The 26,539-nt window shown below is 42.1% G+C and overlaps 1 protein-coding gene across 6 annotated transcripts in view; it reads right to left on the reverse strand.

Moving 5' to 3' along the window:
* mboat2b (membrane bound O-acyltransferase domain containing 2b) overlaps positions 1 to 26,539 on the reverse strand; it is a 125,521-nt gene that overhangs the window by 62,838 nt on the left and 36,144 nt on the right. For all 6 annotated transcript variants that reach the window (XM_078213184.1, XM_078213180.1, XM_078213186.1 and 3 more), the window contains one exon: positions 9,459 to 9,536. In XM_078213184.1, coding sequence (XP_078069310.1) covers positions 9,459 to 9,490 — 32 coding nt within the window. In that variant the 5' untranslated portion in view covers positions 9,491 to 9,536. The remainder of the gene's footprint in view (positions 1 to 9,458; positions 9,537 to 26,539) is intronic.

The raw sequence follows: 26,539 nt of genomic DNA on the forward strand, positions 1-26,539 counted from the left end.
ATGAACAAAAAAGCCAAATCGTTTTTAAACCATGATCAGAATCCAGCCCTACGTGTCCACTTCTGAATTTAACAGTGGCATATTGGGATGCCTGTGAGCAACTTGCTTGTCACAGTCCGGACATTAATTAGTGCAGGCAGGCTGATAGTAATCTCAGTAATTAATGTCCTTGTGAAATGTTAATGCTGTCTTTTGGCATTGAAATTTACTTGCCTTTAAATTTCCAGCAATACTTTCAGGCCAAGAGGAACACGTGAGCAAACCCCTTCCCAGTGTCCCATCCCTCAGGCAATTCTGCTTCCCTTCCCAGGATTAGTCTTCCTTCCGTCAACTCCAGTGGCCTAATTTCACCGAACCTTCCACCCATCTCTTCCTCACACTCCTCACTTGACCTTCCATCATCTCTCCACTCTCCCACTAGACATTTCACTCACCATCTCCCTACCACTCCGTTCCATGGCCTACATTCTTGATTTTCTATCTACCTCCTCACTCCTCCCAAATCCAATCTTCCATTGTGATGTCCTGCCTCTACATCCCAAGCTTCTATCCACAAAGTCTAGGTCCCATTGTTTTTTTAAAAAAAATAATTTATTTGTGGGACATGGGCATTGCTGGCTGGCCAGCATTTATTGCCCATCCCTAGTTACCCAAGGGCAGTTGAGAGTCAACAACATTGCTGCCACTCTGGAGTCACATGTAAGCCAGAGCAGGTAAGCATGGCACATTTCCTTCCCTAAAAGGACATTAGTGAATGAGATGGGTAGATTAGCTACATTAACCCAATGGGTACACTGATCTAATCTCTATTTCCGGAGTGCAGCATACAAGCACATGCCTTCCTGTCCAGTATCTGACCAGCTTCTGAAATGTGGCTGGTTTCCAACCTGGAAACAAAATTGAGACCCTGCAGTCAAACCACACAGTCAGGGCGGCACAGTAGCACAGTGGTTAGCACTGCTGCTTCACAGCACCAGGGACCTGGGTTCGATTCCCGGCTTGGGTCATTGTCTGTGTGGAGTTTGCACATTCTCCCAGTGTCTGCATGGGTTTCCTCCGGGTGCTCCGGTTTCCTCCCACATTCTGAAAGACGTGCTGGTTAGGTGCATTGACCCGAACAGGCGCTGGACTGTGGCGACTAGGAATTTCACAATAACTTCATTGCAGTGTTAATGTAAGCCTTACTTGTGACTAATAAACAAACTTTTAAAAACTTGAAAATGTGGAAGACCTCTGCATTACCAGTACTTTCCAGCCACTCAACTTCTACAGCCAGTGTCTTAGGTTGAAAAAGACCATTTACAACCTCAGCAAACTCTGCCACCTCATACTTAACTCCATCACAAATTCCTCACTTGACATATCAATTGCCTTTTTCTGCACCTGCCTCATGTCTTTCACTGTTCCAGACTGGATTATTCCAATGCTCACTAGCCAACTTCCAAACCTTCACAAACTGCAACTAACCAAAAGCTCTGCTGCCCATACAAATCGCATTCAGCCTTGATTATCCATTATCCCTGTGCTCAATGATTGTTCACTTGTATCTGATTTCCCAAATGTCTTAGTGCAATATAGAAGGTGGGCTTTCAACAAGTTGTGGCTTTAAAAGAGTGATCCAATTAATCCCACTCCCATTTCCTTCCACATAGCCCTGAAAATGTTACCCCTTCAAATATTTCTCAATTACTTTGAAAATTAATATTGAATTCACTTCTACCACCCTTTTAGGCCTTACACCTGCCAGATCCTCAACTTGCTGGGTAAAATCTTTTTCTTCACATCTGTGATTTTCAATTTTCTTAAATTTTCATCCTCTGCCACTGAAAATAGTTTTCCCCTTATTTACTCCCTCAAAATACTTAATAACCCCCTCTGTCCCAAGGAGAGCAACCCCAGCTTCTCTAATCTTTCATGTAACTCGAGTATTTCCTCCCTGGACCACTGTAACAAATCTCTGCTGCATCCTCTCCAAAGGCCTTGGTATCTTAATTAAGCGACAAAGTTTAAATTTATCCTCCAAGTGTTCAAATCTCTTAATGATCTCACCACTTATGATCTGTGCAATCTTATTCAGTCCTACAACCCTGGCTTCTTGTGAATTCCTCAGTCCCTTCTCTTGTGCTATCAGAAGCCTACACCCTAGTCTGATTTCCTGAAACCTTGCTGCCTAGACACCCGTGTCAAGATCAGAATTAAAACCCAGCCCTTTGACTAGGTTATTTGGTGCCCCTCCCACGACCTTTTCTTTTGAATCCGTTGATTTTTGTCTATTATTTCCTGAATATTTTCTGCAGACCTCTTCCCAAATACACCACTACATTAAAATTCTACACCCTACGATTTGCTAACCTACATTGTCACCATTTGTGTCATCTTTGCATGCTGCATTTACCTAAATATACATAACACTGCCATAATATTTGCCACCACTTCTTAAATCCTTCCAGCCATTTACCCAACTGTTTAGATTTTATAGACTAACTTATCTATAGTGACAGGTTCTGTATTACCATGCGCTTCAATTTAAAATGCCTCCTAAATGCAGCCCCTCTTCACACAGCATTTGAAAATCTGTAATATTCACTATGTTTCCATTATTTGTCAATGTGTTTGCTACAAATCTGTGTAGGTCATCCCCAACTAAACAAAAAGCTTAACATTGCAGATGTTCAAGAGATGAAATAAGTTCCCTCAACTGAAATTTTCAGCTTCTCAGGAGGATGGGAAAATAGGAGTCTATAGAAAGTCTCGCTCACCCCAAATCTGTGTACTTGTTGCATCCGCAAGGCGATATCATGTTTTGAAAAACTGAATCAGCTCTGAGGTGAACCAAGATTGAAACTAATCAGTTTAAGTAATAGCCATTTGCTAGTTCATTCCACAGGGCAATGCCTTGACCAGCATCAAGCTATCTTGTTTAAATTTTGAACAATGCTTGGTATTTAACTGTCAGTCACCATCAACTGACATTATCCATGGCAATGCCTCTACGAATCAGGGTCTTCTTGCCAACCAATCAGTACCCTCTTCTCAAAAGCATAAAGTGGTTTGTTTCCTGACATTGATAAAAGCTTTGACAAAATGTCTTTTCCGTAATTCTCGTTTCAACTTCAGTTTTCCAATCAAGGGTATTGGGAACAAAAACAGAAAATGCTGGAAAATCTCAGTAGGTCTGACAACATCTGTGGAGAAAGACTAGCGCTAACATTTCAAGTTCAGGTGACTCTGCATCAGAACTGGGTATTGTGAAGTTGCACTCACTGAATCTAGGAAACCGTTCTGACGAAAATTAGTCATTACAAACCCTGGGTGAGTGGAGGGGCACAGGGAAATTGCAGAAGGGGAAACCAAGCAGAGTGGGTTAGTTTGAGAGAGAACTACACTATTTGTTTTGAAATGTGGGGTTAAAAACAGATAAGGAAATGTATAACAATGCTGCAAACAGAGGAAATGAGGGAGAAATATCTGTTTTTCACTTATTCCCATGAGACTAGAGTATACCCGGATGTTTTGGGAAAAACTGAAAAAATTAAAGGCACTCAAAATCCCATTGATCAAAACGAGTAGCTTGTTTTACTTACCATAACTCAAGCCCACCCAACCATATAAAACGTTGATACCAGAGTAAGAAAGCATGTCCCTTCCCTGAATCAATATTTGTACGTATGGTGACGTAGTAAATTCTAAAGATATCCCCACAATACGATTTTCTCCTCTTCCTCCTCCACTTAATTTTGGATAACGTTTGTCTGTGTGGGATGGGTGGAGGGGATTGATATGCAATTCTGGTACAGACTGATACGATTTACAAAAACTAGTATTAATACTTATTATAAAAAACACACACTCCACACCTTCAGCATTACAGTCCAGTCTGGATAACATTTTCCTCTCACCAATAGCTTTAAGTTACTATAATAAATACACTTCAGTCAGAAAAATTAACTCTTGCCCATTTCACTTTAGGCACCAGCCATTGTAGCACAAAATCACAAAAGGCCAACGGGTCCCAGAGTCATCACATTAGCTGATTTAAAGAGAGCCAGCAGATGGGTTGCTACAAATAGCCTCAGAGCCTCGAGGCTAAGGAAGGATAAAAAACAAAGACAAAGTACAACACCTGATTGTTATGTAGGTTATGGAAGAATGAAAAATAAAGCTGAAGTACCACACCTCATTATTATCTAGTGATCTTTGCTAGAAAGTGCATAGGGGGTCAGTGACAATGCTTTCATACTGAATCACTGAAGAAAGGTCATTGACTTGAAACAAACTCTTGCCTCTGATGCTGTCAGACCTGCAGAATATGCCCAGCATTTGCTTAATTTTGTAAAAAAGAATCCGGAACCACCTACCTCAAGCAAAGAGGCATTAGAGAGCTGCTGTTAGCAGTGGAATACCACCCCAAAAAGGAAAAAAAAAATTGGAAAAAGTTACAACTGAGTTACCTAAATTTTCAATAAAATTTGAATGAGAGCTAAACACTTATCAATGTAAAGAATAAAAATTTAGAAATGCTACTGAAAAACAAATGTGCATTTATTCTATATGCAACAAAATTAATGGAGACAAATCGAACAAGAGCAGGGGTCACGGAAAGAGCAATTGAGGTCAAGACCTTCATAGGCAGATTTGACAGTGCTGGGTTTGCCTGTTAGGCCCAAAAAATCTTTCCTCCCTTGAGAATGTTCGCTTGGTTGCACCAAGTGTGAAGCATTAAAATAGGATCACAGTGGCACCAAGTTTGGGAAGCGCTGAACAAGAGAGCCCATACACAATTCAAGTTACCTTCCACCTCTCTTCATTCTTACTGTGATAGAACTCCATGTTTCAAGTTGCCTTATTCTTATGCCAGCCCAGATAGTGAGCATTAAGAAGCTATATCATTGGGAATTATATGGCAAGAGAGGAGGTCATTGCAGCTAGACCCACTTGTGTTCTCCAACAATTGCACATTCCAATAGGTGAAGAGGTATTCAGTAGTGCCTCTGCCACACCTCAAACAATGTTATAATTCCTTGTGCCTTTTCCATGCCTGCTTGATGCTCTGCAATGACAAAGCTAAAACAAGTTTCTAACTCACTGAGGTGACTTCAGGTCAATCCACATCCGACAGCCTGCACTGAAAGCTGTCAAAAATGTGGGCAGAGCTGTGACAAATTGAACCATAGCAGCTGAGACAACCCACATGTTCTAAAACAAAAATCAATTTGCCCAATGTCAATGTATCCTTTTAAAATTTTGCAGGATCTGAATCATCCCCAATTAGTTCCTTCTTGTGTAATGTCCTGTGTAAAGAGTTTCACTGAAATTTACCCATTAGTTTAAGAAATATTAACAGGCAAACAGGAGCAAAAACATCTCTGCCCACCTTCAGTGGCAGAGGTAATAAATAAGCGTTCTCCAAGGCGGCCTTCACGACACACGACAGCGCAGAGTCGCTGAGCAGAAACTGATAGCCAAGTTCCGCACACATGAGGACGGCCTAAACCGGGATGTTGGATTTATGTCACATTATCAGTAACCCCCACAGCTTGCCTCCTGGGCTTGCAGAATCTCACTCGCTGTTCTGTCTGGAGACAATACACATCTCTTTAACCTGTGTTTAATGTTCCCTCCACCCACATTGTCTGTACATTTAAGACCTGGCTGGCTGTAGGATTCGCATTCTAATCAGTATTCTGCAACTTGATTTTGTGTCTGTTTGCACTGTTTGAGAGCACATTTCCACTCCATCTGACGAAGGAGCAGTGCTCCGAAAGCTTATGGTATTTGCTACCAAATAAACCTGTTGGACTTTAACCTGGAGTTGTGAGACTTCTTACCGTGTTCACCCCAGTCCAACGCCGGCATCTCCACATCATGAGGTAATAATAGTCAGTAATGCAGGGTGGTACACACCCATCCTTATCCCAAGGGTACTGGAACTAGTTTGAAATGTCCCAACAGCTGCCAAAGTTGAGACAATAATTAATTCCTACACCCATAGCTTGGATTCATAAATATCAATACTACAGTTTCATCCACTAAAAACTTATGGAAAACGACATGTAACTTCTTTAAGGAACATGCAATCCTTATATTTGCTTTTTTTGTGGGGGGTGGTGGTGTTGTGAAGAGTCAAATACCTAGTTAGGTTTGGCACCTTCACCACAACCACCACCACTACCACCTCCCCCACCCTCAAGTTAAAATAGATTGGCAGTACTTGCAAACCTCAGAATACAACCTCACCTCCCTCAACCCCAAAAATTCAGTCAAAAGTCACACACCAATTTTAGACAGCGAGTAATCTTCATTCAAGTCCTCTGCCCATAACCATCCAAACACATTCTTTGAGAGTGAGCAAAAGCAGCCTCGTCAAAGTTTCTCTCCCTTTGAGTGAATACAAGTCTATCAGTTTAGGAAGTGATCTCTGTTGTAGTATCAAAGACATGAGAGATGGTCACACCTTCTCTAAAAACGTTTTACTTTTTCTTTCCTAGTACTTGGTCCTGCTGTTTAAAGCAATCTTTGTTACTAGCTGTATCAGACTGTGGTGGCTGGCACTGCACAAGCAATTATAATGGCAGTGATATTTTAATTAAGAGAGACAGTCCAAAGGCTGAATTGCAGTGTGACTTGCAAAGATGCCATATACAAATGAAGTGATCAAGTTATCATCCGGTTAGGGACCTATAACATTTGAAAAGAAATGGAACTCTTCGTATTAACTAATAAGAACGCGGTTCCACTTTTACAAAAATAATAAACTTTACTGCACATAGAACAAATTAAACAAAGTAAATATGATTGCGTTAACACTATATCTTATAACCTACATATGCTAAGCACTCGGGTTTACTTCCCTCAATAAATTCTTTTAAAAGGCACATCAAGTTTTTAAAAAATTTATTTGTGGGCATCTCCGGCTAGGCCAACATTTATTGCTAAATTCCCCTCAAGAAGGTGGTGGTGAGCTGCCTCCGAGCTGCCTACAATCCATGTGGTGTTGGTACCTCCAGTGTGTTAGGGAGTGAGTTCCGGAATTTTGACCAGGTGACAGTGGAGAAACGGTGATATTATTGCCCTCGAGAAGGTAATAGCAAGGGACATCTTGAAGTGTTGTAGTCCATGTGTTGTAGGTACACCAACTGTGTTGTTAGAAAGCGTTCCAAGATTTGACCCAACAACAATTCGAAGTCAGGATGGAGAGGGGAACTTTCTTACTACTAACTTCTTAAGACAACATGGTCCTGACCTTAAGTGTAATAGGTTCCCAGCCTGCTTTAATTGGGGATGGTCAATAAAACACTGGCCTAGCCAGTGATGCCCACATCCTGTGAACAAATACATTTTTAAAAATGCTACTAAATGTAATGCCATTTGGGTAGATTTTGGTAGTTATGAACACTTGCCCCTTGACAAAAAGCTAGACAATTAGACCCTGATAAAGGCTAAAGCTTTGAAAATCTTGGGTTCACCCATTCAAGCCAACTTGAAGACAGTATAGATAGACAAGTGGACAGTATGTAATAAAACAAAAAAAAAAATTTCTGATTCCCTTCAGACTCTCGGTCCACTACTTGTTGTTGATCTACATTTGTTTTGTCTATTTCTTGGTCGAATATGCTGTACTTGTAAGGCACCCTGGCATTGCACACATGCAAACCGCTTGGATGAATGGAATACAGAATTGTGCTCCCAGATTGATCTTGTGCCCTCTATATACCAGTAGTATGTTCACATAGCTTGTAACAAGACAAACAAGACAAAATAATATTTGTGCGAAGTTCAGAAAATCCCTTGTGCAATCTACCCAATTTCAGAACTGGCTACCTCCACATGCCTAGAACAATTAAGGCAAGTGGTGTTCTCACATCTCTTGCTAGTGTCCTTCGAAGTGGTAGAGGTCCTGTGTTTGGAAGATACTATCGAAGGAGCTTTGGTGAGTTGTGGATGGTACACACCACAACCACAATGCATCAGTGGTGAAGGGAGTGAATGCTTAAGGTGGTATTGTGGAGCTTCTCCAGCATTTCTTTCTGGAGCTGAACTCATCCAAGCAAGCGGAGAGTATTCCATCACACTTGTGCCTTGTAAGTGGTGGACAGGTTTTGGGGAGACGGGGGGGAAAGGGTTTCCCACTACAGAATTCCCAGCCTCCGATCTGCTTTTGCAGACATAGCACTTGTAAGCCTGATCCAGTTCAGTTTCTAGTCACTGGTAACCCCCAGGATTTGATAGTGAAGAACTGAATGTTATGGCAGGATGGTTCGATTCACTCTTATTTGAGATGGTCATTGCCTGGCACTTATGAATTTTATTTGCCACTTATCAGTCCAAGCCTTACTGCATATTAGCACAGTTTGCTTCAGTTTGAGCTATTGCAAATGGTGCTGAACATTATGCAGTCATCAGTGAATGTCCCCACTTCTGATCTTACAATAGAGGGAAGGTCATTGGTGAAGCAGCTGAAGATGATACAGCATAAGACTTTGCTCTGGGGAACTCCAGCAGTGATGTCCTGGAACTGAGATGATTGACCCCCAACAATCACAATCATCTCCCTTTGTGCTAAGTATGACTAAACTGAGCATCAGTGTTCCTTGACAGCACTGTCAATGATCCTTTCTATTACTTTACTGGTAACAGTAGACTGACTGGGCAGTAGTTGGCTCAATTACAGAGCTGCTTTTTGGGAGCAGGACATACCTGGATAATTTTACACATTGTCGGATAAAAGCCAGTGTGGTGGCTGCATACCCTTCATATGGCAGCAAAGAGTTTTCTGAACCTCACTGATGGCACCCCATGGCCATTCTACCATCCACATATTTGTTTAATGTTTATTTATTGTCATAAGTAGGCTTACATCGACACTATAATGAAGTTACTGTGAATATCCCCTAGACGCCACACTCCGGCACCTGTTCAGGTACACCGAACAGGCCAATGCACCTAACCAGCATGTCTTTCAGACTGTGGGAGGACACCCACACAGATGTGGAGAACTTGCAAACGCCACACAGACAGTGACCCAAGCCGGGAATCAAACCTTGGTCCCTGGCACTGAGGTAGCAGTGCTAACCACTGTGTCACCGTGCTGCCCCATATTGCAATATTCAAGGCCAGAGAGCATCATTAATAAGAAGAGGTAAGGAAAAGAATCAGCCCTAGCCAAATGCCGAGGCACACCTGCTGGTAGTTGAATACTTTCGGGTAAGCAATCACAGTATCTGACAGAGTGCAGTCAGTGAGGAAATCAGTAATCCACTGGACAAGAATCTCATGTACCCTTAACTTTATAAACTTCTTAACCACAACCATAAAGATCAACCGTTTCAAAGCATGGATTGCATTTTTCACATCAAGGAATGACTTTTTGAAAATTTGGCTTTTCACGTGGTGCTTGCAAGATATTTTGGACGCAGCTAAATTAAAACAAACAGATAGCGTTCGCTCAAAATACTCACTTGTGCATGTGCCCCGCACCAACAATGATCATGATGTAGTAAGAAATTCCACTTTGCACAATAAAATGCAAGGTATACCTAAAAGAAAAATAAATTAATGTTATGGTTAATAAAATGCAGTCAGCACTAAATTACAAGCCATTGGTACAGTTAGAAATGACACCCAGATAGATTTTTTTTGTGCATCATAAAAACATGTCTTTTGACAGTAAAATTGAATTCAATGAAATGTTGGGGGAGGAGGGTTGGAATGCTGGGCAGAGAATAAGGGGCTGCTTTAGACCCAGTGTAGACACAAACAACATCCTTTTCCTCTCAGAAATATACCAAGTATGATTTGAAGCTCTCAATATTTGCCTACTTTTAAAGTATTTTTTTAAAATCACTTTTGAAATAACTGCTCAATTAACCACAATTTTGTTTTACATGGCAACCTGTGATTCTCCATTGAACCATTGTTTTTTTCCATCTCCTTCTGGTCTTGTTGGCTGACAAATTCACATCTATTGAGGCTGTTCCATACAGCTGGCATTGAAAGTGACCCATGATAATATTTCAGGTATAAAGGCTATGGTTTATATGTTATTTCAAATGAATGACGAATTTTTCAAACCATTTGGTTAATTAACAATAGATCTAACTAAGCGGTAGGTAATTTTGTCCTCCCCTTTGAGAAAGTAATGCATCTGGCTTTAGAAGCAATTTCTGAGAATCACTTCAAGGTTCTATTAAATGGCTTTCACAGACAACATGCAATGAGCTTTAGTGCCCCTTTCCAACATATAATGCCGCATGAAGACTAGAGCATGTCAAATGCTTACACTATCTAAGTCACTCGCTAATCCTGGCATTGCCTCTAGCTCATTCATTGCTGAAGTCCTATGATGTGTTTTGAAAGCAATCTCTTCCAGTTACACCCCTCAGTTAGTTGACAGCACTCAAAGGTCATGTGAGACGGTGTTGTCCTTTAGGCAGGGAATATTCAAGTACTACAAATTGTTCTACATTCAGTTTCATGTCTACTCATTAGATTTATTATAGAAAAAACACAATAATTCATTTTGTTAACATTACACTCATTTCAACAACAGCATTGCCAAAATGTAGGACTGTTGTAGGTAAATAATACAAAGAACAAAGAACAGTACAGCACAGGAAACAGGCCCTTCAGCCCTCCAAGCCTGTGCCGCTCCTTGGTCCAACTAGACCAATCGTTTGTATCCCTCCGTTCCCAGGCTGCTCATGTGACTATCCAGGTAAGTCTTAAACGATGTCAGCGTGCCTGCCTCCACCACCCTACTTGGCAGCGCATTCCAGGCCCCCACCACCCTCTGTAAAAAAACATCCCTCTGATATCTGAGTTATACTTCGCCCCCCTCAGCTTGAGCCCGTGACCCCTCGTGATCGTCACCTCCGACCTGGGAAAATGCTTCCCACTGTTCACCCTATCTATACCCTTCATAATCTTGTACACCTCTATTAGATCTCCCCTCATTCTCCGTCTTTCCAAGGAGAACAACCCCAGTCTACCCAATCTCTCCTCATAACTAAGACCCTCCATACCAGGCAACATCCTGGTAAACCTTCTCTGCACTCTCTCTAACGCCTCCACGTCCTTCTGGTAGTGCGGCGACCAGAACTGGACGCAGTACTCCAAATGTGGCCTAACCAGCGTTCTATACAGCTGCATCATCAGACTCCAGCTTTTATACTCTATACCCCGTCCTATAAAGGCAAGCATACCATATGCCTTCTTCACCACCTTCTCCACCTGTGTTGCCACCTTCAAGGATTTGTGGACTTGCACACCTAGGTCCCTCTGTGTTTCTATACTCCTGATGACTCTGCCATTTATTGTATAACTCGAATCCTACCTTTCCTATCTTTCCTTTTTACAGGCACATGCCTATCCTGCAGCCTTATCAATAGTTCCTTAAAAGACTCCCACATGCCAGACGCGGACTTACCCTCGAACATCCTCTCCCAATCAACATCCACCAATTCCTGCCTAATCCGGCTATAGTCAGCCTTCCCCCAATTTAGCACCCTGCCCGTAGGACAGCACTCATCCTTGTCCATTACTATCCTAAAGTTAACAGAGTTGTGGTCACTATTTGCCACATGTTCCCCTACCGAAACTTTGACGACCTGACCGGGCTCATTTCCCAGAACTAGGTCCAGTATAGCCCCCTCTCTAGTCGGGCTATCTACATACTGTTCCAAAGAACCTTCCAGTACGCATTTTACAAATTCCTCCCCGTCCGGACCCCCAGCTCTAAGCACTTTCCAGTCTGTGCCAGGGAAATTAAAGTCCCCCACTACAACAACCCTATTTTTTCTGCACCTATCCAGAATCTCCTGACATATCCTTTCCTCCACTTCCCGTGGGCTGTTGGGTGGTCTGTAGTACACCCCCAGCATCGTGACTGCACCCTTCCTGTTTCTGAGTTCCACCCACAGCGACTCAGTACATGACCCCTCTAAGTTGTCTACCCTCTGCACCGCGGTAATATGCTCCTTAACTAATATCGCTACTCCCCCACCTTTTTTAGCCCCTCCTCTGTCTCGCCTAAAACACTTATACCCCGGAATATTCAGCTGCCAGTCCTGTCCTTCTTTTAACAAAGTTTCCGTCACCGCAACCACATCCAAATTCCGCATAAGCATTAAGGCCCTAAGTTCATCTGTTTTACCCGTTACGCTCCTCGCATTGAAGCAGATGCACTCCAGACCTCTGAGACTAGTCGTGAGTCAAAGCACAGTAGTTTATTTTCACAAGCTTGTGGGAGAGGTCCGATCCCTAACACGGTCTCCAGACCTCTCACCGAATAGGAGTCAAGATCAAATATTTATACATATATTTTCGCCCCTGGTCACGTCCGCATCTTCCCACGATTATTGCTGCCTCGGCAGTTCTGTCTTTCCCGTGTAACCGTGGCCATCTCAAGGCCGCGAATATCTGTTTTGTCGCCACCTGTGCGTTGTTTATCCATTACACAAGATTATAAGTTTGCATAAACAGGTTAATTAAAATACAGGGGCCTATATAACAATTTATATCGACAAGGATGATTGGTATATAATGAATATATATGAATCTATTATTATACGATCACAGAAGGCATGCATATAAGCTCCACCATGTTAAACGGCAAAGTACATAATATGAAAGAACACAAAATAGATTCTAGCTTAAACGAGCCACATTCCTGAACACGATTAGCTGGGAAACAGCATGGGCTTGTACACAGCAGCTGCTTCTCTTATCTGGTTTGGATACATGAAAACAGGCTCTACAGACATGAAAACAATGAGCTCTACAGTGCTTCTCACAAATCTAAGTATTACAGAGTTTGGGTCTCAATGCTCAAGTGTTACAAGGTTCATTAACCCATTCCCGTCTTCAAGGACCTATTTTATTCCAAGCAAATGTTCAATAAAAAAAATACATAATTATAATGTACATTTTTAAAATAGAAACCTTTAGAATCAGGTTAATAATTTACATTGCAACTGCAATGTTTAAAAGAAAAATAAATTCTCTTTAAAATTTCTCTCCTGAAGATATTCCTTCCATAGAGAATGTAGTTTCCAGTAGTGTTTCACGCTCTTTTTTGCCAGACCTGCATCTCGCATCCATAATGAAATGACTGTTTACCAGAATATGTTCCCACAAGTAACCCAGTCAGCAACTCCTAGGACTCCCATACACAAGATTTAGCAGATAATTCAATTGCAAAGATATCAAAGCAAAGCTCAGCCTGCCCAGCAGGGATATTAGATAAGTGATCAGGAGTTGGAGGGCGACCAATATTTTCTTCCACATGGAGATGCTGGCATTGGACTGGGGTGGGAACAGTAAGTTTCAACATCAGGTTAAAGCCCAACAGGTTTACTTGGAATCACTAGCTTGATGAAGGAGCAGCACTCCAAAGGCTCGTGATTCCAAATAAACCTGGTGTTGAGACTTCTTACTGTATTATTTTCCTCAATTGTCCTTTCACTAAACTATCAGCAAACCAAAGAATGAACTTGAAACCTTGTCCACACAGAAACTACTTGCTACATAATCTGACCAAATCATTGTGAAAAGCAGGTAGCCTTTCTTCAAATGAGCCTCGATATTAGTCAGCAAGCTATTTTACCAACTTGAGGGCTTCATGCAGAGCCAGAGTATGTAGACTATACAGTCCAACATGTAGAAAGTGGTCACAGCCACTCTCCTAGGAAGAGGCACTCATTGACATAGGAGAAGGCATCTTGAAAGACAATGTCCTGATTAGTGTCACACTGTTAGCTGGGCCAGATTACAAGTCCTCAGTAGCTCAATTTTACCGAGCATGAGCATCAGAAGTATCTTTTAAAGAGGCTTCGCTTTGACAGGATGAAGAAAAGCAGCTTTCTTTTTAACGATGTTCAGAGAGATTGATGCATCTTTCTACAAGAAAGATAGAAAACTAGCAGGCAGGTTACAATGGCAAAGGGCATGTTGACCTTAACTACTAGGGGTTGGAGTACAAGAACAAGGGGTTTGTTAAAATTTACAACACTTAGGCGAGACCCAAGACCTTCTTAAGGAAGGATATATTTGCCTTGAAGGCAGTACAGCAAAGGTTCAGAAGATTGATTCCTTGGGTAAAAGGGTAGTTCTTTGGAAGAGTAGAATTGGCCTATACATGCTGGAAGAATGAGTGGTGACCTCATTGAAATTTACCATTCTGAGGGGTTATTTCCCTGGCTGGAAAATCTGAAATGAGGAGTGCATAATCTCAGGATAATGCTGCACTGTTGGACTCCAGGGGAATCAAGAAATATGGAATCAGGTGGGAAAGCAGAGTGGAGGTCAAAGATCAGCCTTGATCTTCATGATCAGGATTAATTGACCACAGAACCTACTCCATGTCCTTATAGGTGAGCAGTCAACATGCCCTTTGCTATTGTACCTGCAGAGAGCAGGAATACTGTGAATGGAATTAAGAACAAAGATTACTAGACTAGGAAAAACTGGTCAGGCTTCTTAACAGCAGCGGGATGCATAATGCAGAGATTAGGAGAAGCATGCAACATAAGGATAGCAGAAATTAAAAATTGGGAGATTTTAATTTCTACAGACTGGGGAAAGCATAACATGCCACAAAAGGTGCACATGCCTAGAGTACAATTAGTATATTTTAGAACAAACAGACATGTTAGGAAAAGAGATTTATATTTGCATTTGTAAACATTAGAAATAAGGTATAATTTTAAGTGCGTTTAATTTAATGTTTGTGCCTGGAAGGGCAAAACCTAGTGTTAGATTCCTGCTGGACCAAAGGTGTTTGTATGCATGGACATTGGTTTCAATTCAACAATGATTCTATTGTGCTTAGAGGGCATTATGACATGAAGAATAAATAACAGTAACAGTGGTTGCTTAGCAACTGGAGGCCCTTGTAAGGTAAAAAGCTTTTAAGTTTTAGCTGGATATATTGCAGTTGGAGACAGGAAACTGGAAGTGAATGTCTTTCAATTCTACAATGCTCATCCTGTCCAGTCTTTATTCTGGCAAAGAGGCAGGCTTACTAAAGAACCAGTTACTGTCCAGACAACTAGGGAATTGGGACCCAAAGAGTGTCTTAAGAAGATTGGAGTTAAGAGAATAGAGATCAAGATATTGTTCAGAGGAGTTTAAGTAAAAGTAAAACAAGGAAAAGTAAACAAAGTATTCAGAGTTTGAGACAATTGCAGTAACCAGATTTAGAGTGAAAAGGAGACTTAGAACATAGAACAGTACAGCACAGAACAGGCCCTTCGGCCCACGATGTTGTGCCGAGCTTTATCTGAAACCAAGATCAAGCTATCCCACTCCCTCTCATCCTGGTGTGCTCCATGTGCCTATCCAATAACCGCTTAAATGTTCCTAAAGTGTCTGACTCCACTATCACTGCAGACAGTCCATTCCACACCCCAACCACTCTCTGCGTAAAGAACCTACCTCTGATATCCTTCCTGTATCTCCCACCACGAACCCTATAGTTATGCCCCCTTGAAATAGCTCCATCCACCCGAGGAAATAGTCTTTGAAAGTTCACTCTATCTATCCCCTTCATCATTTTATAAACCTCTATTAAGTCTCCCCTCAGCCTCCTCCGCTCCAGAGAGAACAGCCCTAGCTCCCTCAACCTTTCCTCATAAGACCTACCCTCCAAACCAGGCAGCATCCTGGTAAATCTCCTCTGCACTCTTTCCAGCGCTTCCACATCCTTCTTATAGTGAGGTGACCAGAACTGCACACAATATTCCAAATGTGGTCTCACCAAGGTCCTGTACACTTGCAGCATAACCCCACGGCTCTTAAACTCCAACCCCCTGTTAATAAAAGCTAACACACTATAGGCCTTCTTCACAGCTCTATCCACTTGAGTGACAACCTTTAGAGATCTGTGGATAAGAACCCCAAGGTCTCGCTGTTCCTCCACAGTCTTCAGAACCCAACCTTTGACCCTGTAATCCACATTTAAATTAGTCCTACCAAAATGAATCACCTCACATTTATCAGGGTTAAACTCCATTTGCCATTTTTCAGCCCAGCTTTGCATCCTATCTATGTCTCTTTGCAGCCTACAACAGCCCTCCACCTCATCCACTACTCCACCAATCTTGGTGTCATCAGCAAATTTACTGATCCACCCTTCAGCCTCCTCCTCTAAGTCATTAATAAAAATCACAAAGAGCAGAGGACCAAGCACTGATCCCTGTGGCACTCCGCGAGCAACCTGCCTCCAATCCGAAAATTTTCCATCCACCACCACCCTGTCTTCGATCAGACAGCCAGTTACCTATCCAATCGGCCAACTTTCCCTCTATCCCACACCTCCTCACTTTCATCATAAGCCGACCATGGGGGACCTTATCAAACGCCTTACTAAAATCCATGTATATGACATCAACTGCCCTACCTTCATCAACACACTTAGTTACCTCCTCAAAAAATTCTATCAAATTTGTGAGGCACGACTTGCCCTTCACGAATCCGTGCTGACTATCTCGGATTAATCCGCATCTTTCTAAATGGTCGTAAATCCCATCTCTAAGGACCTTTTCCATCAATTTACCAACCACCAAAGTAAGACTAACCGGTCTATAATTACCAGGGTCATTTCTATTCCCTTTCTTAAACAGAGGAACAACATTCGCCATTCTCCAGTCCTCTGGCACCATCCCCGTGGACAGCGAGGACCCAAAGATCAAAGCCAAAGGCTCTGCAATCTCATCCCTTGCCTCCCAAAGAATCCTAGGATACATTTCATCAGGCCCAGGGGACTTATCGACCTTCAGTTTATTCAAAACTGCCAGGACATCCTCCCTCCGAACATCTATTTCCTCCAGCCCATTAGCCTGTAACACCTTCTCTTCCTCAAAAACATGGCCCCTCTCCTTGGTGAACACTGAAGTATTCATTCATCACCTCGCCTATCTCTACTGACTCCATACACAAGTTCCCACTACTGTCCTTGACCGGCCCTAACCTCACCCTGGTCATTCTTTTATTCCTCACATAAGAGTAAAAAACCTTGGGGTTTTCCTTGATCCGACCCGCCAAGGACTTCTCGTGTCCCCTCCTAGCTCTCCTAAGCTCCTTTTTCAGCTCATTCCTTCAGGAGGTAAATCAAAAGTTTGATGTCATTTTACTGGGAATCGAGTTAAAGCATTTGTGAACAATCTGTACAGCAGTAAAGGCAAATCAATCTGAAAGGTAGTGGTGTAAATCCTGGACTAGATTCACTTAAATGTGGAGCACAAGCTTGGTTTAAAAAAAAAGAATCATTTGTAAAACCTGGACTGGATTTCAGAATGCAAACTGCTCAGAAAGCATTATTGTAACAAAGATATTAAAGCATGTTTTTGGGAGTTTGGAAACGTGACAATCATCCAAGAAGATTCTGAGGAGAAATCCACATGTGGAGATGCCAGCGTTGGACTGGGGTAAACACAGCAAGAAGTTTAGCAACACCAGGTTAAAGTCCAACAGGTTTATTTGGTAGCAAAAGCCACACAAGCTTTCGGAGCTCCAAGCCCCTTCTTCAGGCGAGTGGGAATTCCCACTCACCTGAAGAGGCTTGAAGCTCCGAAAGCTTGTGTGGCTTTTGCTACCAAATAAACCTGTTGGACTTTAACCTGGTGTTGTTAAGCTTCTTACTGAGAAATCCACAGACAGGGTACAGAGTGCTTGTGTGTATTTGACCACAGCCAATCTACTTGCTTAAAAAGGGACTGTGTTAATTAGACCATTATAGTTTAATCAGTGTTAATATTAAAATCTGTGCGCATCTGTTAAGATAAGGGAGTACAGGAGTATAATAATCCTTTTTTTTCATGTGTTATTTTTCTTGTTGTTCAAACTCAGATCTGTTTCCCCACCTTTATATTACAAAAAGTTATGGTCTTTTGAGGCAGGGTTCTATTCTGGAATCTTCCTGTCCAGTTATATCAACTGAGAACACAACAGAAATAGGGGCTCTTGTAGGATTTCAAAATGTGGAGAAAGGGTTATTGGAACCTGATTAGTAATTATTTGTTGGGGTATTTTGAAACACAAGGAAAAAAAACTTGTTCTGGGATTTGTTAAACAGTAGGATCAGTGAATCCTTGAGAAAGAGTATGGAGGTATTGGATTAAAGAATCGAGTTGCGAGATACATTGCATGGGTTAGAATCCAAAAGGACAACGGAAAATGCGAAGACTTTCCTAAAGATGGAAGATGCAACACGGACTGATTTACAGAAAGTAACCAAGGGTCAGTTAACTGAATTGGCAGATTAAATTGGAGTGGAATTATATGCAGGGGCATGAAAGCAGAGCAAACCATTTAAAATTGCAAGGGTGGTATGATAGATCAAGTTCTTCAAAAAGTGAGATTAATTTAGCGAAAATTAATTTATAACTCAAGCAATTAGAAATGCAGGAAAATGATCCTATAACCACATTGTTACCTTTATACCACTATCAACGCATTATAAGCCTACCATTAACACTCCCTTTGTCTTGCATCCATGACATCTGTCAAGCTCTCATCTATCCCTGGCCTTCTATTCTGCTCCACTCCCCCATCTCAACTATATAAGTCATCACATTTCTATCCCTCAGGTGTGCATACCAAAATCATCCCACACTCATGCAATATTTCAGTTGGTGGGAACAGACATGGATTAGCAGCATGCCCACTGACAGCCAATCATCACTCAATAATATGCTGCCAGTGCAATCTTTAGGTTGTCATACGGGCAAAATGGGCAGTCAGGCAATCCACTTTCAACTATTCTCAATCACTGGTGGAAAGGAGGGAGCACCTCAATCTGAAGGCCTTTGCAGATTTGGGGCACCCTTCCCTCCAGGACCCCCTCCTCCCTTTGTTACAGGGAGAGCACTGCAGTACCTCTTCTGGCCACTGCAGCACTCTGCCAGGAGGAGTTGAGGAGCTGTTGGCCAGATTCCTTCCGAGGAAGGATGTGAAGTCTCCCCACCCAATCAATGCTCAATTGAGCATGACAATAATGACAATAATGACAATAATGACAATAATGACAATAGGCTGAGTGTTGGCTAAATGGGGATGAAGCAATTTTAGATCTTGTATTGTGCAATGAGGCAAGTTTAATTAGTAATATCACAGTGAAAGATCCCCCATGAAAAAACATAGTACAGCTGAATTCCATGTTAAATTTGAAAGTCCCCTCATGCCCCCAAACCTAGCTATGCCCCCATCCAACACCCCCATGCCACTTCATAAAGTCATTCATTACTTTCACTTTAAGAAACAATTTCACAATAGACCAAGAGGTCTGTCAATCATCCAGACTCAAGTATCAATAACAAAAATTGCAAACACTTGAAACCTTGTATAATACAGTATTTCTATGATGAGATCAGATAGCCAGAACTGTCAATGAAGTAATTTTCCCTGTGGCTCAGTTGTTTCAATAGTCCAATGGTTGTCTGGGCCCTCAGTCAATAACATATAATGAGGCTGGCTAAGAGCTTAGACATTCATTATGCTGTTGCTCGATTGACAACTCTAGCTTTCTGATCTCTTCTGTAAATAAACTGTGAAATTAACAAAAAGAGGAGGTTCCAAGTTTTTGCAGTTTATGTTATTGACATTAAAGGGCTTGGATAACTTGCACTGTTATTGGATTGCAATTAAGTGGAAAGTTATGAATGAATAGCTTTTTAAAAAACATTGTTGCTGTAACGTTTACTGGTTCTATAGTGGGTGATTGGACAGTCAAGTGTCATGGGCTCATGTGGGGGGCATAGATTGTCATGGATGGGGCATGGGGAGTGAAGAAGTAACTGTGATAAGGGCTACAGTGTTAGAAACTCAGGTATATTATGAAGTTAGCCTAGACCCCAACTATTTTTGATTTTGCCATCAGTGTGAACATAAGGTGTTTCACTCCAAGTGTGATTCTATTGACCCACTAGGAAGCTTTTATTAAAACAAATACAAATTTAATTATAACCAAAGAGAATTAGCATAAAACCTTTACCAATTGAAACACAAGAATGATGATTTGATATACGCAAGGTATAATTCTTATTGCTAGCTATCTCTATTAGTTCCACTTTAAGCAATACTCTCCATTGATGTAAACTCCATTTTAGAAATCAGTTAGCAAAACACACATTGCTGAGTGAGTTGCTAGTCCTCCAGCCTTTTAATACCTCTGGACAGAGAGAGAGAGACACCCGTCTTCTGACTCTCACAACTGAACTTCAGAGAAAGAGATACCTATTTTTGAGTGAGAGCTGCTGCTCTTTTTCAAATTCAAACAACAACTGCCTGCTTGTCTCTGTAAGCCTAGCTCCTCCCATTAGCACATGACACTCATGTCAAACTAATTAGACCCCACTCTGAAACCCCAGGAGACAACACAAAGTTACAAAATTGCATCAACTCAGATTAAAACAAACACCCCAATAATTAGGAGCAATTATTCTTGTGTACGCTCAGCATATGGGCTGCTGGTTATAGACAAACACCACCAAACAGAGCTAAAGTAGAAAACATTAGTAAAATACTGTCCCTTTAAGGAATGTATCTTCACAAGAGGGCCTTAGTGTTTTTATTGAGACTGGGATTAAGTACCGCAACCTTTCCCAGGACCCTCCTCAGTATCCAACCGCCCTCCGGGACAGAGACTTGAAACTCTCTCTCAGGTCAATTAGCTTTACTAAAGCCCTGCAAGGAAAATCCCATCTTTGCAGGCACACAAGTGAAATTACCCGACTCCTGCAACTACCTCAGATGAAAATCTATTCCATAAAACAGATTGCAAGAGCTTTCACAAATATCTAATAAAGAGTGTCGCTGAAGTTGGTTTGTCAAGAGGCAAAGACAGGAGAAATCATGGAGAATGAGAAAATAGCAGAGATGTTGAACAAACATGTTCGTCATCGTAGAAACAATTATATACCAGGAAGAGGGTAACCAAGAAGGTCACATGAATGAGGAACCCAAGATAATTGTCATCAGCATAGAGAAATGAAGAATTTATAAAACTAAAAAAGACAAATCTCTTGGACCTGACTGTCCACAGGGTTCTAAAACAGGTATCCAGAGATAGTAGCGGAATGGCTGGTTAGGATTTTCCAAATGCACTTAGAAAAATCACAGAATCAGACAGTCAAAGGTTGTTAGAAATGAAAATGGTGTTGAAAAATTGAGTTTTTTGTATAAAAAGGATGCACCACAGAGCAGGTAAAGGGGATCCTATGGTATCTCAAGGACAAATCAGGGATGGGCAATAAATGCTGGTCTAGCCAGGAATGCCCACATCTCTTGAATGAATAAAAACAAACTAAAAATGGCATTTAATGAGGTGCCATACAAAAGCTAGTGCAATTAGGGGTAATATGTTAGCATGGATAGAGGATTGGCTAACAGGATGCAAAGTGTAGGGATAAATGAGGCATTTTCCAAGTTGGCAGGCTGCCCCTGGTAGTGTTTCAGCTATGTACATTAATGATTTAGATGAGGAAACTGGAGGATATGATTCTAATGATTTCTATGATAGTACATCAGAGTTTGCTGACGATAAAGCTAGGTGAGAACATATGACAGTTGAAATGAATGGGTAACAAGATGGCAGATGGAGTATAATGTGACAAAGTGGGAGATACTCACTTCGGGTGTATGAAAACAGAATATTTTTCATGAGGCATGAAACTCGTGTTGCTGCTCAGAGGGACTTAGGAGTTTGAAAGCAAGAAACAACAAGTTAGCATTCAGGTGCAAGCAAGCAATTAGGAAGGCAAATAGGGTGACACTGTGGCACAGTGGCTAGCACTGCTGCCTCAGCACCAGGAATCTGGGTTCGATTCCAACCTTGGTGGTGGAGTTTGCACATCCCGTGTCCAAATGGGTTTCCTCCCACAGTCCAATGATGCGCAGGCTAGGTGGATTGGTCGTGGTAAATGCACAGGGTTATGGGGATATAGTGGGCCTGTGTAAGATGCTCTTTCGGATTCAGTGCAGACTTGATGGGCCGAATGGTCTGCTACTGCACTGTAGAGATTCTATGGAAATGCCATGTTAGCCTTTATTTCAGGGGGTTGGGCTTTGGGAAGACCATACCTAAAGTACCTGTGTACAATTGATCTGGTTAAAATCCCAAGATTGTAATGAGAAATTAAAGCAAAATTCAAACCCCCAGTGATTAACTGAAAAGAAGGTTATACCATAAGATTCCATGGTTTAAACACATGAATTTATATTATACAAGAAACAGTCAAAGCAAACCTCAAATAAGCACCGTCTTGGTAGAATAATAGAACGTTACATTGAAAAGTATAATAAAATACAATGGCATATATTTTAGACTTAAATTCACAACAGAGCCTCACCTTTTACACTTTGACAAAGTCCTACAAGTTTTTGACTGCTTATCAGGGACCTGAATGTTTCTTCACTTCCTAGGACCAAACCAAAGAACCATAACTCTTAGGAATTAACTTCAAAGTCATCTCAGTGTTCCTGCTATCCTCCAAAGTATGAGCTTAGAATCTTTTTCCTAACTTCCAACTAAGTGACACCACCACTTTTTAGACCTCAATGCACACTTGCTTAGCACCTTCTCAGAAAAAAAAAATCAGATTTCTAATAACCCATTTGCTTTTGGTCTACAGCTGCTTTTCATCTCTTAGAATCTTTCTTCCTCTGCCTCTTAACAGTTGGAGCTTACACTCCAACTTGGGTGCTTTCAGGTCCAAAAACAAAGACCAAGACTCCACCCTGAATTGCACATCTCAACTAACCTCTGCTATAGAGATGTTCAATAAATGTTTCGGTTAATTAACTTTTAGATTCAAAGTTGAATTGTTTCACTCTGGGACCCCCCCTGAATAATTTAAAATTCTAATGAAGTCAGGACAATTTCTCCTCAGGCTTGCTGTCTGCAGTTCCCCGAATTAAATGAAGGCCATCTGTGATTTTTATAGCTATCATCTTCCTAACTCAGACCAGAAATGTTAGGGAACACAGGGTTTAGCAAGAGGGAGGAACTGAAGGAGATCAGTATTAGTAAAGAAATGGTTTTGGGGAAACCGATGGGATTGAAGGCAGATAAATCGACATTTCAGAATACTTGAGTGGTTCGAGAAATTGTGGATGTATTGGTGGTCATCTTTCAAGATTTTACAGACTCTGGAATAGTTCCTATAGATTGGAAGGTAGCTAGCATAACCCCACTATTTAAAAAAGGTAGGGAGAAAATATGGAATTATTGATCAGCAGGTCTGATGTCGGTAGTGGGGAAAATTCTAGATTACGTTATCAAAGACTTCATAGCAAAACACTTGGAAAACAGTGGCAGGTTTGAACAGAGTCATCATGGGTTTACAGAAGGGAAATCATGCTTGAAAAATCTGCTGGAATGCTTTGAGGATGTAACTAGTAGAGTTGATAGGGGGGAGCCAGTGAATGTGGTGCATTTGGACTTTCAGAAGGTTTTCGACGAAGTCCCACGTAAAAGAATAGCATGTAAAATTAAAGCACAAGGGATTGGGTGTGTGTATTGAGATGGATAGAAAACTGGTTGGCAGACAGCAAACAGTAGGAATACCTTTTTCCAAATGGCAGTCAGTGACGAGTGGGGTACTGCAAGGATCAGTGCTGAGACTCCAACTATTCACTATAGATGAGGGAACTAAATGTAATATCTCTAAATTTGGAGATAACACAAAGCTATGTGGGTGGATGAGCTGTGAGGCAGATGCAGAGATACTTCAATGTAATTTGGACAAGTTGAGTGGGCATATGCAGTCCAATTTGGATAAATGAGAGGTTATCCACTTTGGTAGCAAAAATTGGAAGGCAGATTATATGAATGGTCATAAATTAGGAAGGGGGCGGGGGGGGGGGGGGGGGGGAATGTGCAACTAGACTGTACACCAGTCACAAGGTTAGCACGCAGGTGCAACAGGCAATAAAAAAGACAAATGGTGCATTGGCCTTCGTGGCAAGAGGATTAAAATTAAAGAGCAAAGGCATCTAGATACAATTATAGGGGCCTTGCTGAGGCCAGACTGCGTGCAGTTTTGGGCTCCTTATCAGAGGAAGGATGTTCTTGCTCTAGCGGGAGTGCAGAGGTTTACCAGACTGATACCTGGGATCGTGGTTAGGATTGGATTTGCTGGAGTTATCAGAATGGCGGCAGGATCTTATAGAAACCCATAAAATTCTAAATGGACTAGAGATATTAGATGCAGCAACAATCTTTCTGATGGTGGGGTGTCCAAAACTAGGGGGCCACAGTCTGGTAGACTATTTAGGACTAAGATGGAGGAGAAATTTCTTAACCTCGAGAGTGATCAGCCTATGGAATTCACTACCACAGCAAGAGGTTGAGGCCAAAGCATTGAATGTTTTCAATAACTTTTCAATAGTTAGATATAGCACTTGAGGCAGACGATCAAAGGATATGGGGGAAAAGGCAGAATCTGGCTATTGAGTTGCATGATCAAACATGATCATAATGAATGGCAGAGCAGGCTCGAAAGGCCAAATGCCCTCCTTCTGCTCTTATTGTCTATGTTTCTCAAAAGTACATATTTGAACTGCCATTTTTGAGGTGTTTGCATTTTAATTAACTTACCCTAACATTTAATCTTCTTCCCAAAACTAAAAGCTATCCATATGAATCATGAACTAGTATGAAAGTCTTGATATTTAAAAGGAGACAGTATTGCACTGGCGACAGCACAATGATGACTCACTAGACTGGCTCCTGGGACGAGGGGGTTGTCCTACAATTGTGTGAACTGGGTCTTTATTCTCTGGAGTTCAGTAGAATGAGATGTGATTGTGGATGTGGATATATGTGTAGTGATGCCTTCCTTGATTGTAGAAACTAAGCCTCCGCTGGCACAAAGTCTAAGCCTCCGCTGTTTGATAGGGCGGCACGGTAGCAGAGTGGTTAGCACTGCTGCTTCACAGCTCCAGGGACCTGGGTCACTGTCTGTGTGGAGTTTGCACATTCTCCTCGTGTCTGCGTGGGTTTCCTCCGGGTGCTCCGGTTTCCTCCCACAGCCCAAAGATGTGCAGGTTAGGTTGATTGGCCATGCTAAAATTGCCCCTTAGTGTCCTGGGATGCGTAGATTAGAGGGATTAGCGGGTAAAATATATGGGGGTAGGGCCTGGGTGGGATTGTGGTCGGTGCAGACTCGATGGGCCGAATGGCCTCTTTCTGTACTGTAGGGTTTCTATGATTTCTATGATTTCTATGCCAACAGCATAATCCGGACAAGAGTGCGCCCTGTGATCTGGGTAAAACTCCCCTGCCGGCAGGTCCCTTCGAGACCCTGCAGATGGACTGCATTGAGTTGCAGAGATGTCAGGGGTATAAATATGTCTTAGTAATCGTGGATGTCTTTAGTAAGTGGATTGAAGCGTATCCTACATCGGATAACAAAGCGACAACTGTCGTCAGGATTTTACTGTGCGAAATTGTGCCTCGATTTGGCGTCCCGACCTGCCCGAGTTCTGACAATTGCCCACATTTTATTGCATCGGTCAATAAGGAGCTGTGCACCCAGCTGAATATTCGCCAACAACTCCATTGCGCTCACCATCCCCAAGCTGCTGGTGTAGTCGAACGCTCCAATCAAACGCTCAAAACCAAGCTGGCTAAACTTGTAGAAACGTCAGGTCTGTCTTGGGTCAGACTGCTCCCTGTAGCTTTATTTCAAATACGAACCACCCCTGTAGGACCGCCCCGTCTCTCGCCCGCAGAGATCTTGCATGGTCGACCTCTTGGGATGATGGGTCAACGACGCCCGTTCATTTCCATCATATGACGAATGAAATGACCTCATATATCCTCTCCCTTACCCACTCCTTGCACCATCTCCACTCAAGTCCGGGCTGCTCACGGTAAACCACCTACCTTATCTACTCCCACTAAAGTTAAACCGGGCTCATTTGTCCTAATCAGAAATTGGACGCGCAAGCATTTAGAGCCGCGGTGGGAGGGCCCATTCCAAGTCTTGTTAACCACCCTTAGTGGCTAAGAAGGCGGGTCGCAATGCTTGGGTCCACTTCCACCACTGTAAATTGATTGGGCAAGCCGATCCCAAAAAGGGGGGAATTGACGATGACAGGGAGGATAATTTTGCGGATGATTAGTACGAGAGGCTGTATCGGGTGACATGCTCTTCACTGTGGTTGTTATGCTGGTCGTTATGTTTTTGTCCCCTCCAGGTGGTGGTCAAGTGTGGACAAACCAGCATGCAATTGGCAAAAATACTCTTGGGGCTCATCAGCTTGGTGTTCTGTGTTGCAAGTACAGGGGAATATGAAACCAGCCAACCTACTTGGACCCCTGTTCCTGGAGGGTACGTCCATAGACGGAGACGAAGGAGTACCGGGGATAGAGTATCTCAGGTTGAAGGGTTATTAGAGGGACTGGACAATCCATCCCCAATTAAAGGGCAAGAGTACACTCTGGGAAACTGGTTTGTACAAGCCCATCACACCATCCATGGAGCTTCTATGGTAGCATGCTATCCTTTCCCCAAAGACGTAAAGTCCCTGTTCACAATTA

Source organism: Mustelus asterias, chromosome 5 (assembly GCF_964213995.1).
Source record: "Mustelus asterias chromosome 5, sMusAst1.hap1.1, whole genome shotgun sequence".
Classification (NCBI taxonomy): Eukaryota; Metazoa; Chordata; class Chondrichthyes; order Carcharhiniformes; family Triakidae; genus Mustelus; species Mustelus asterias.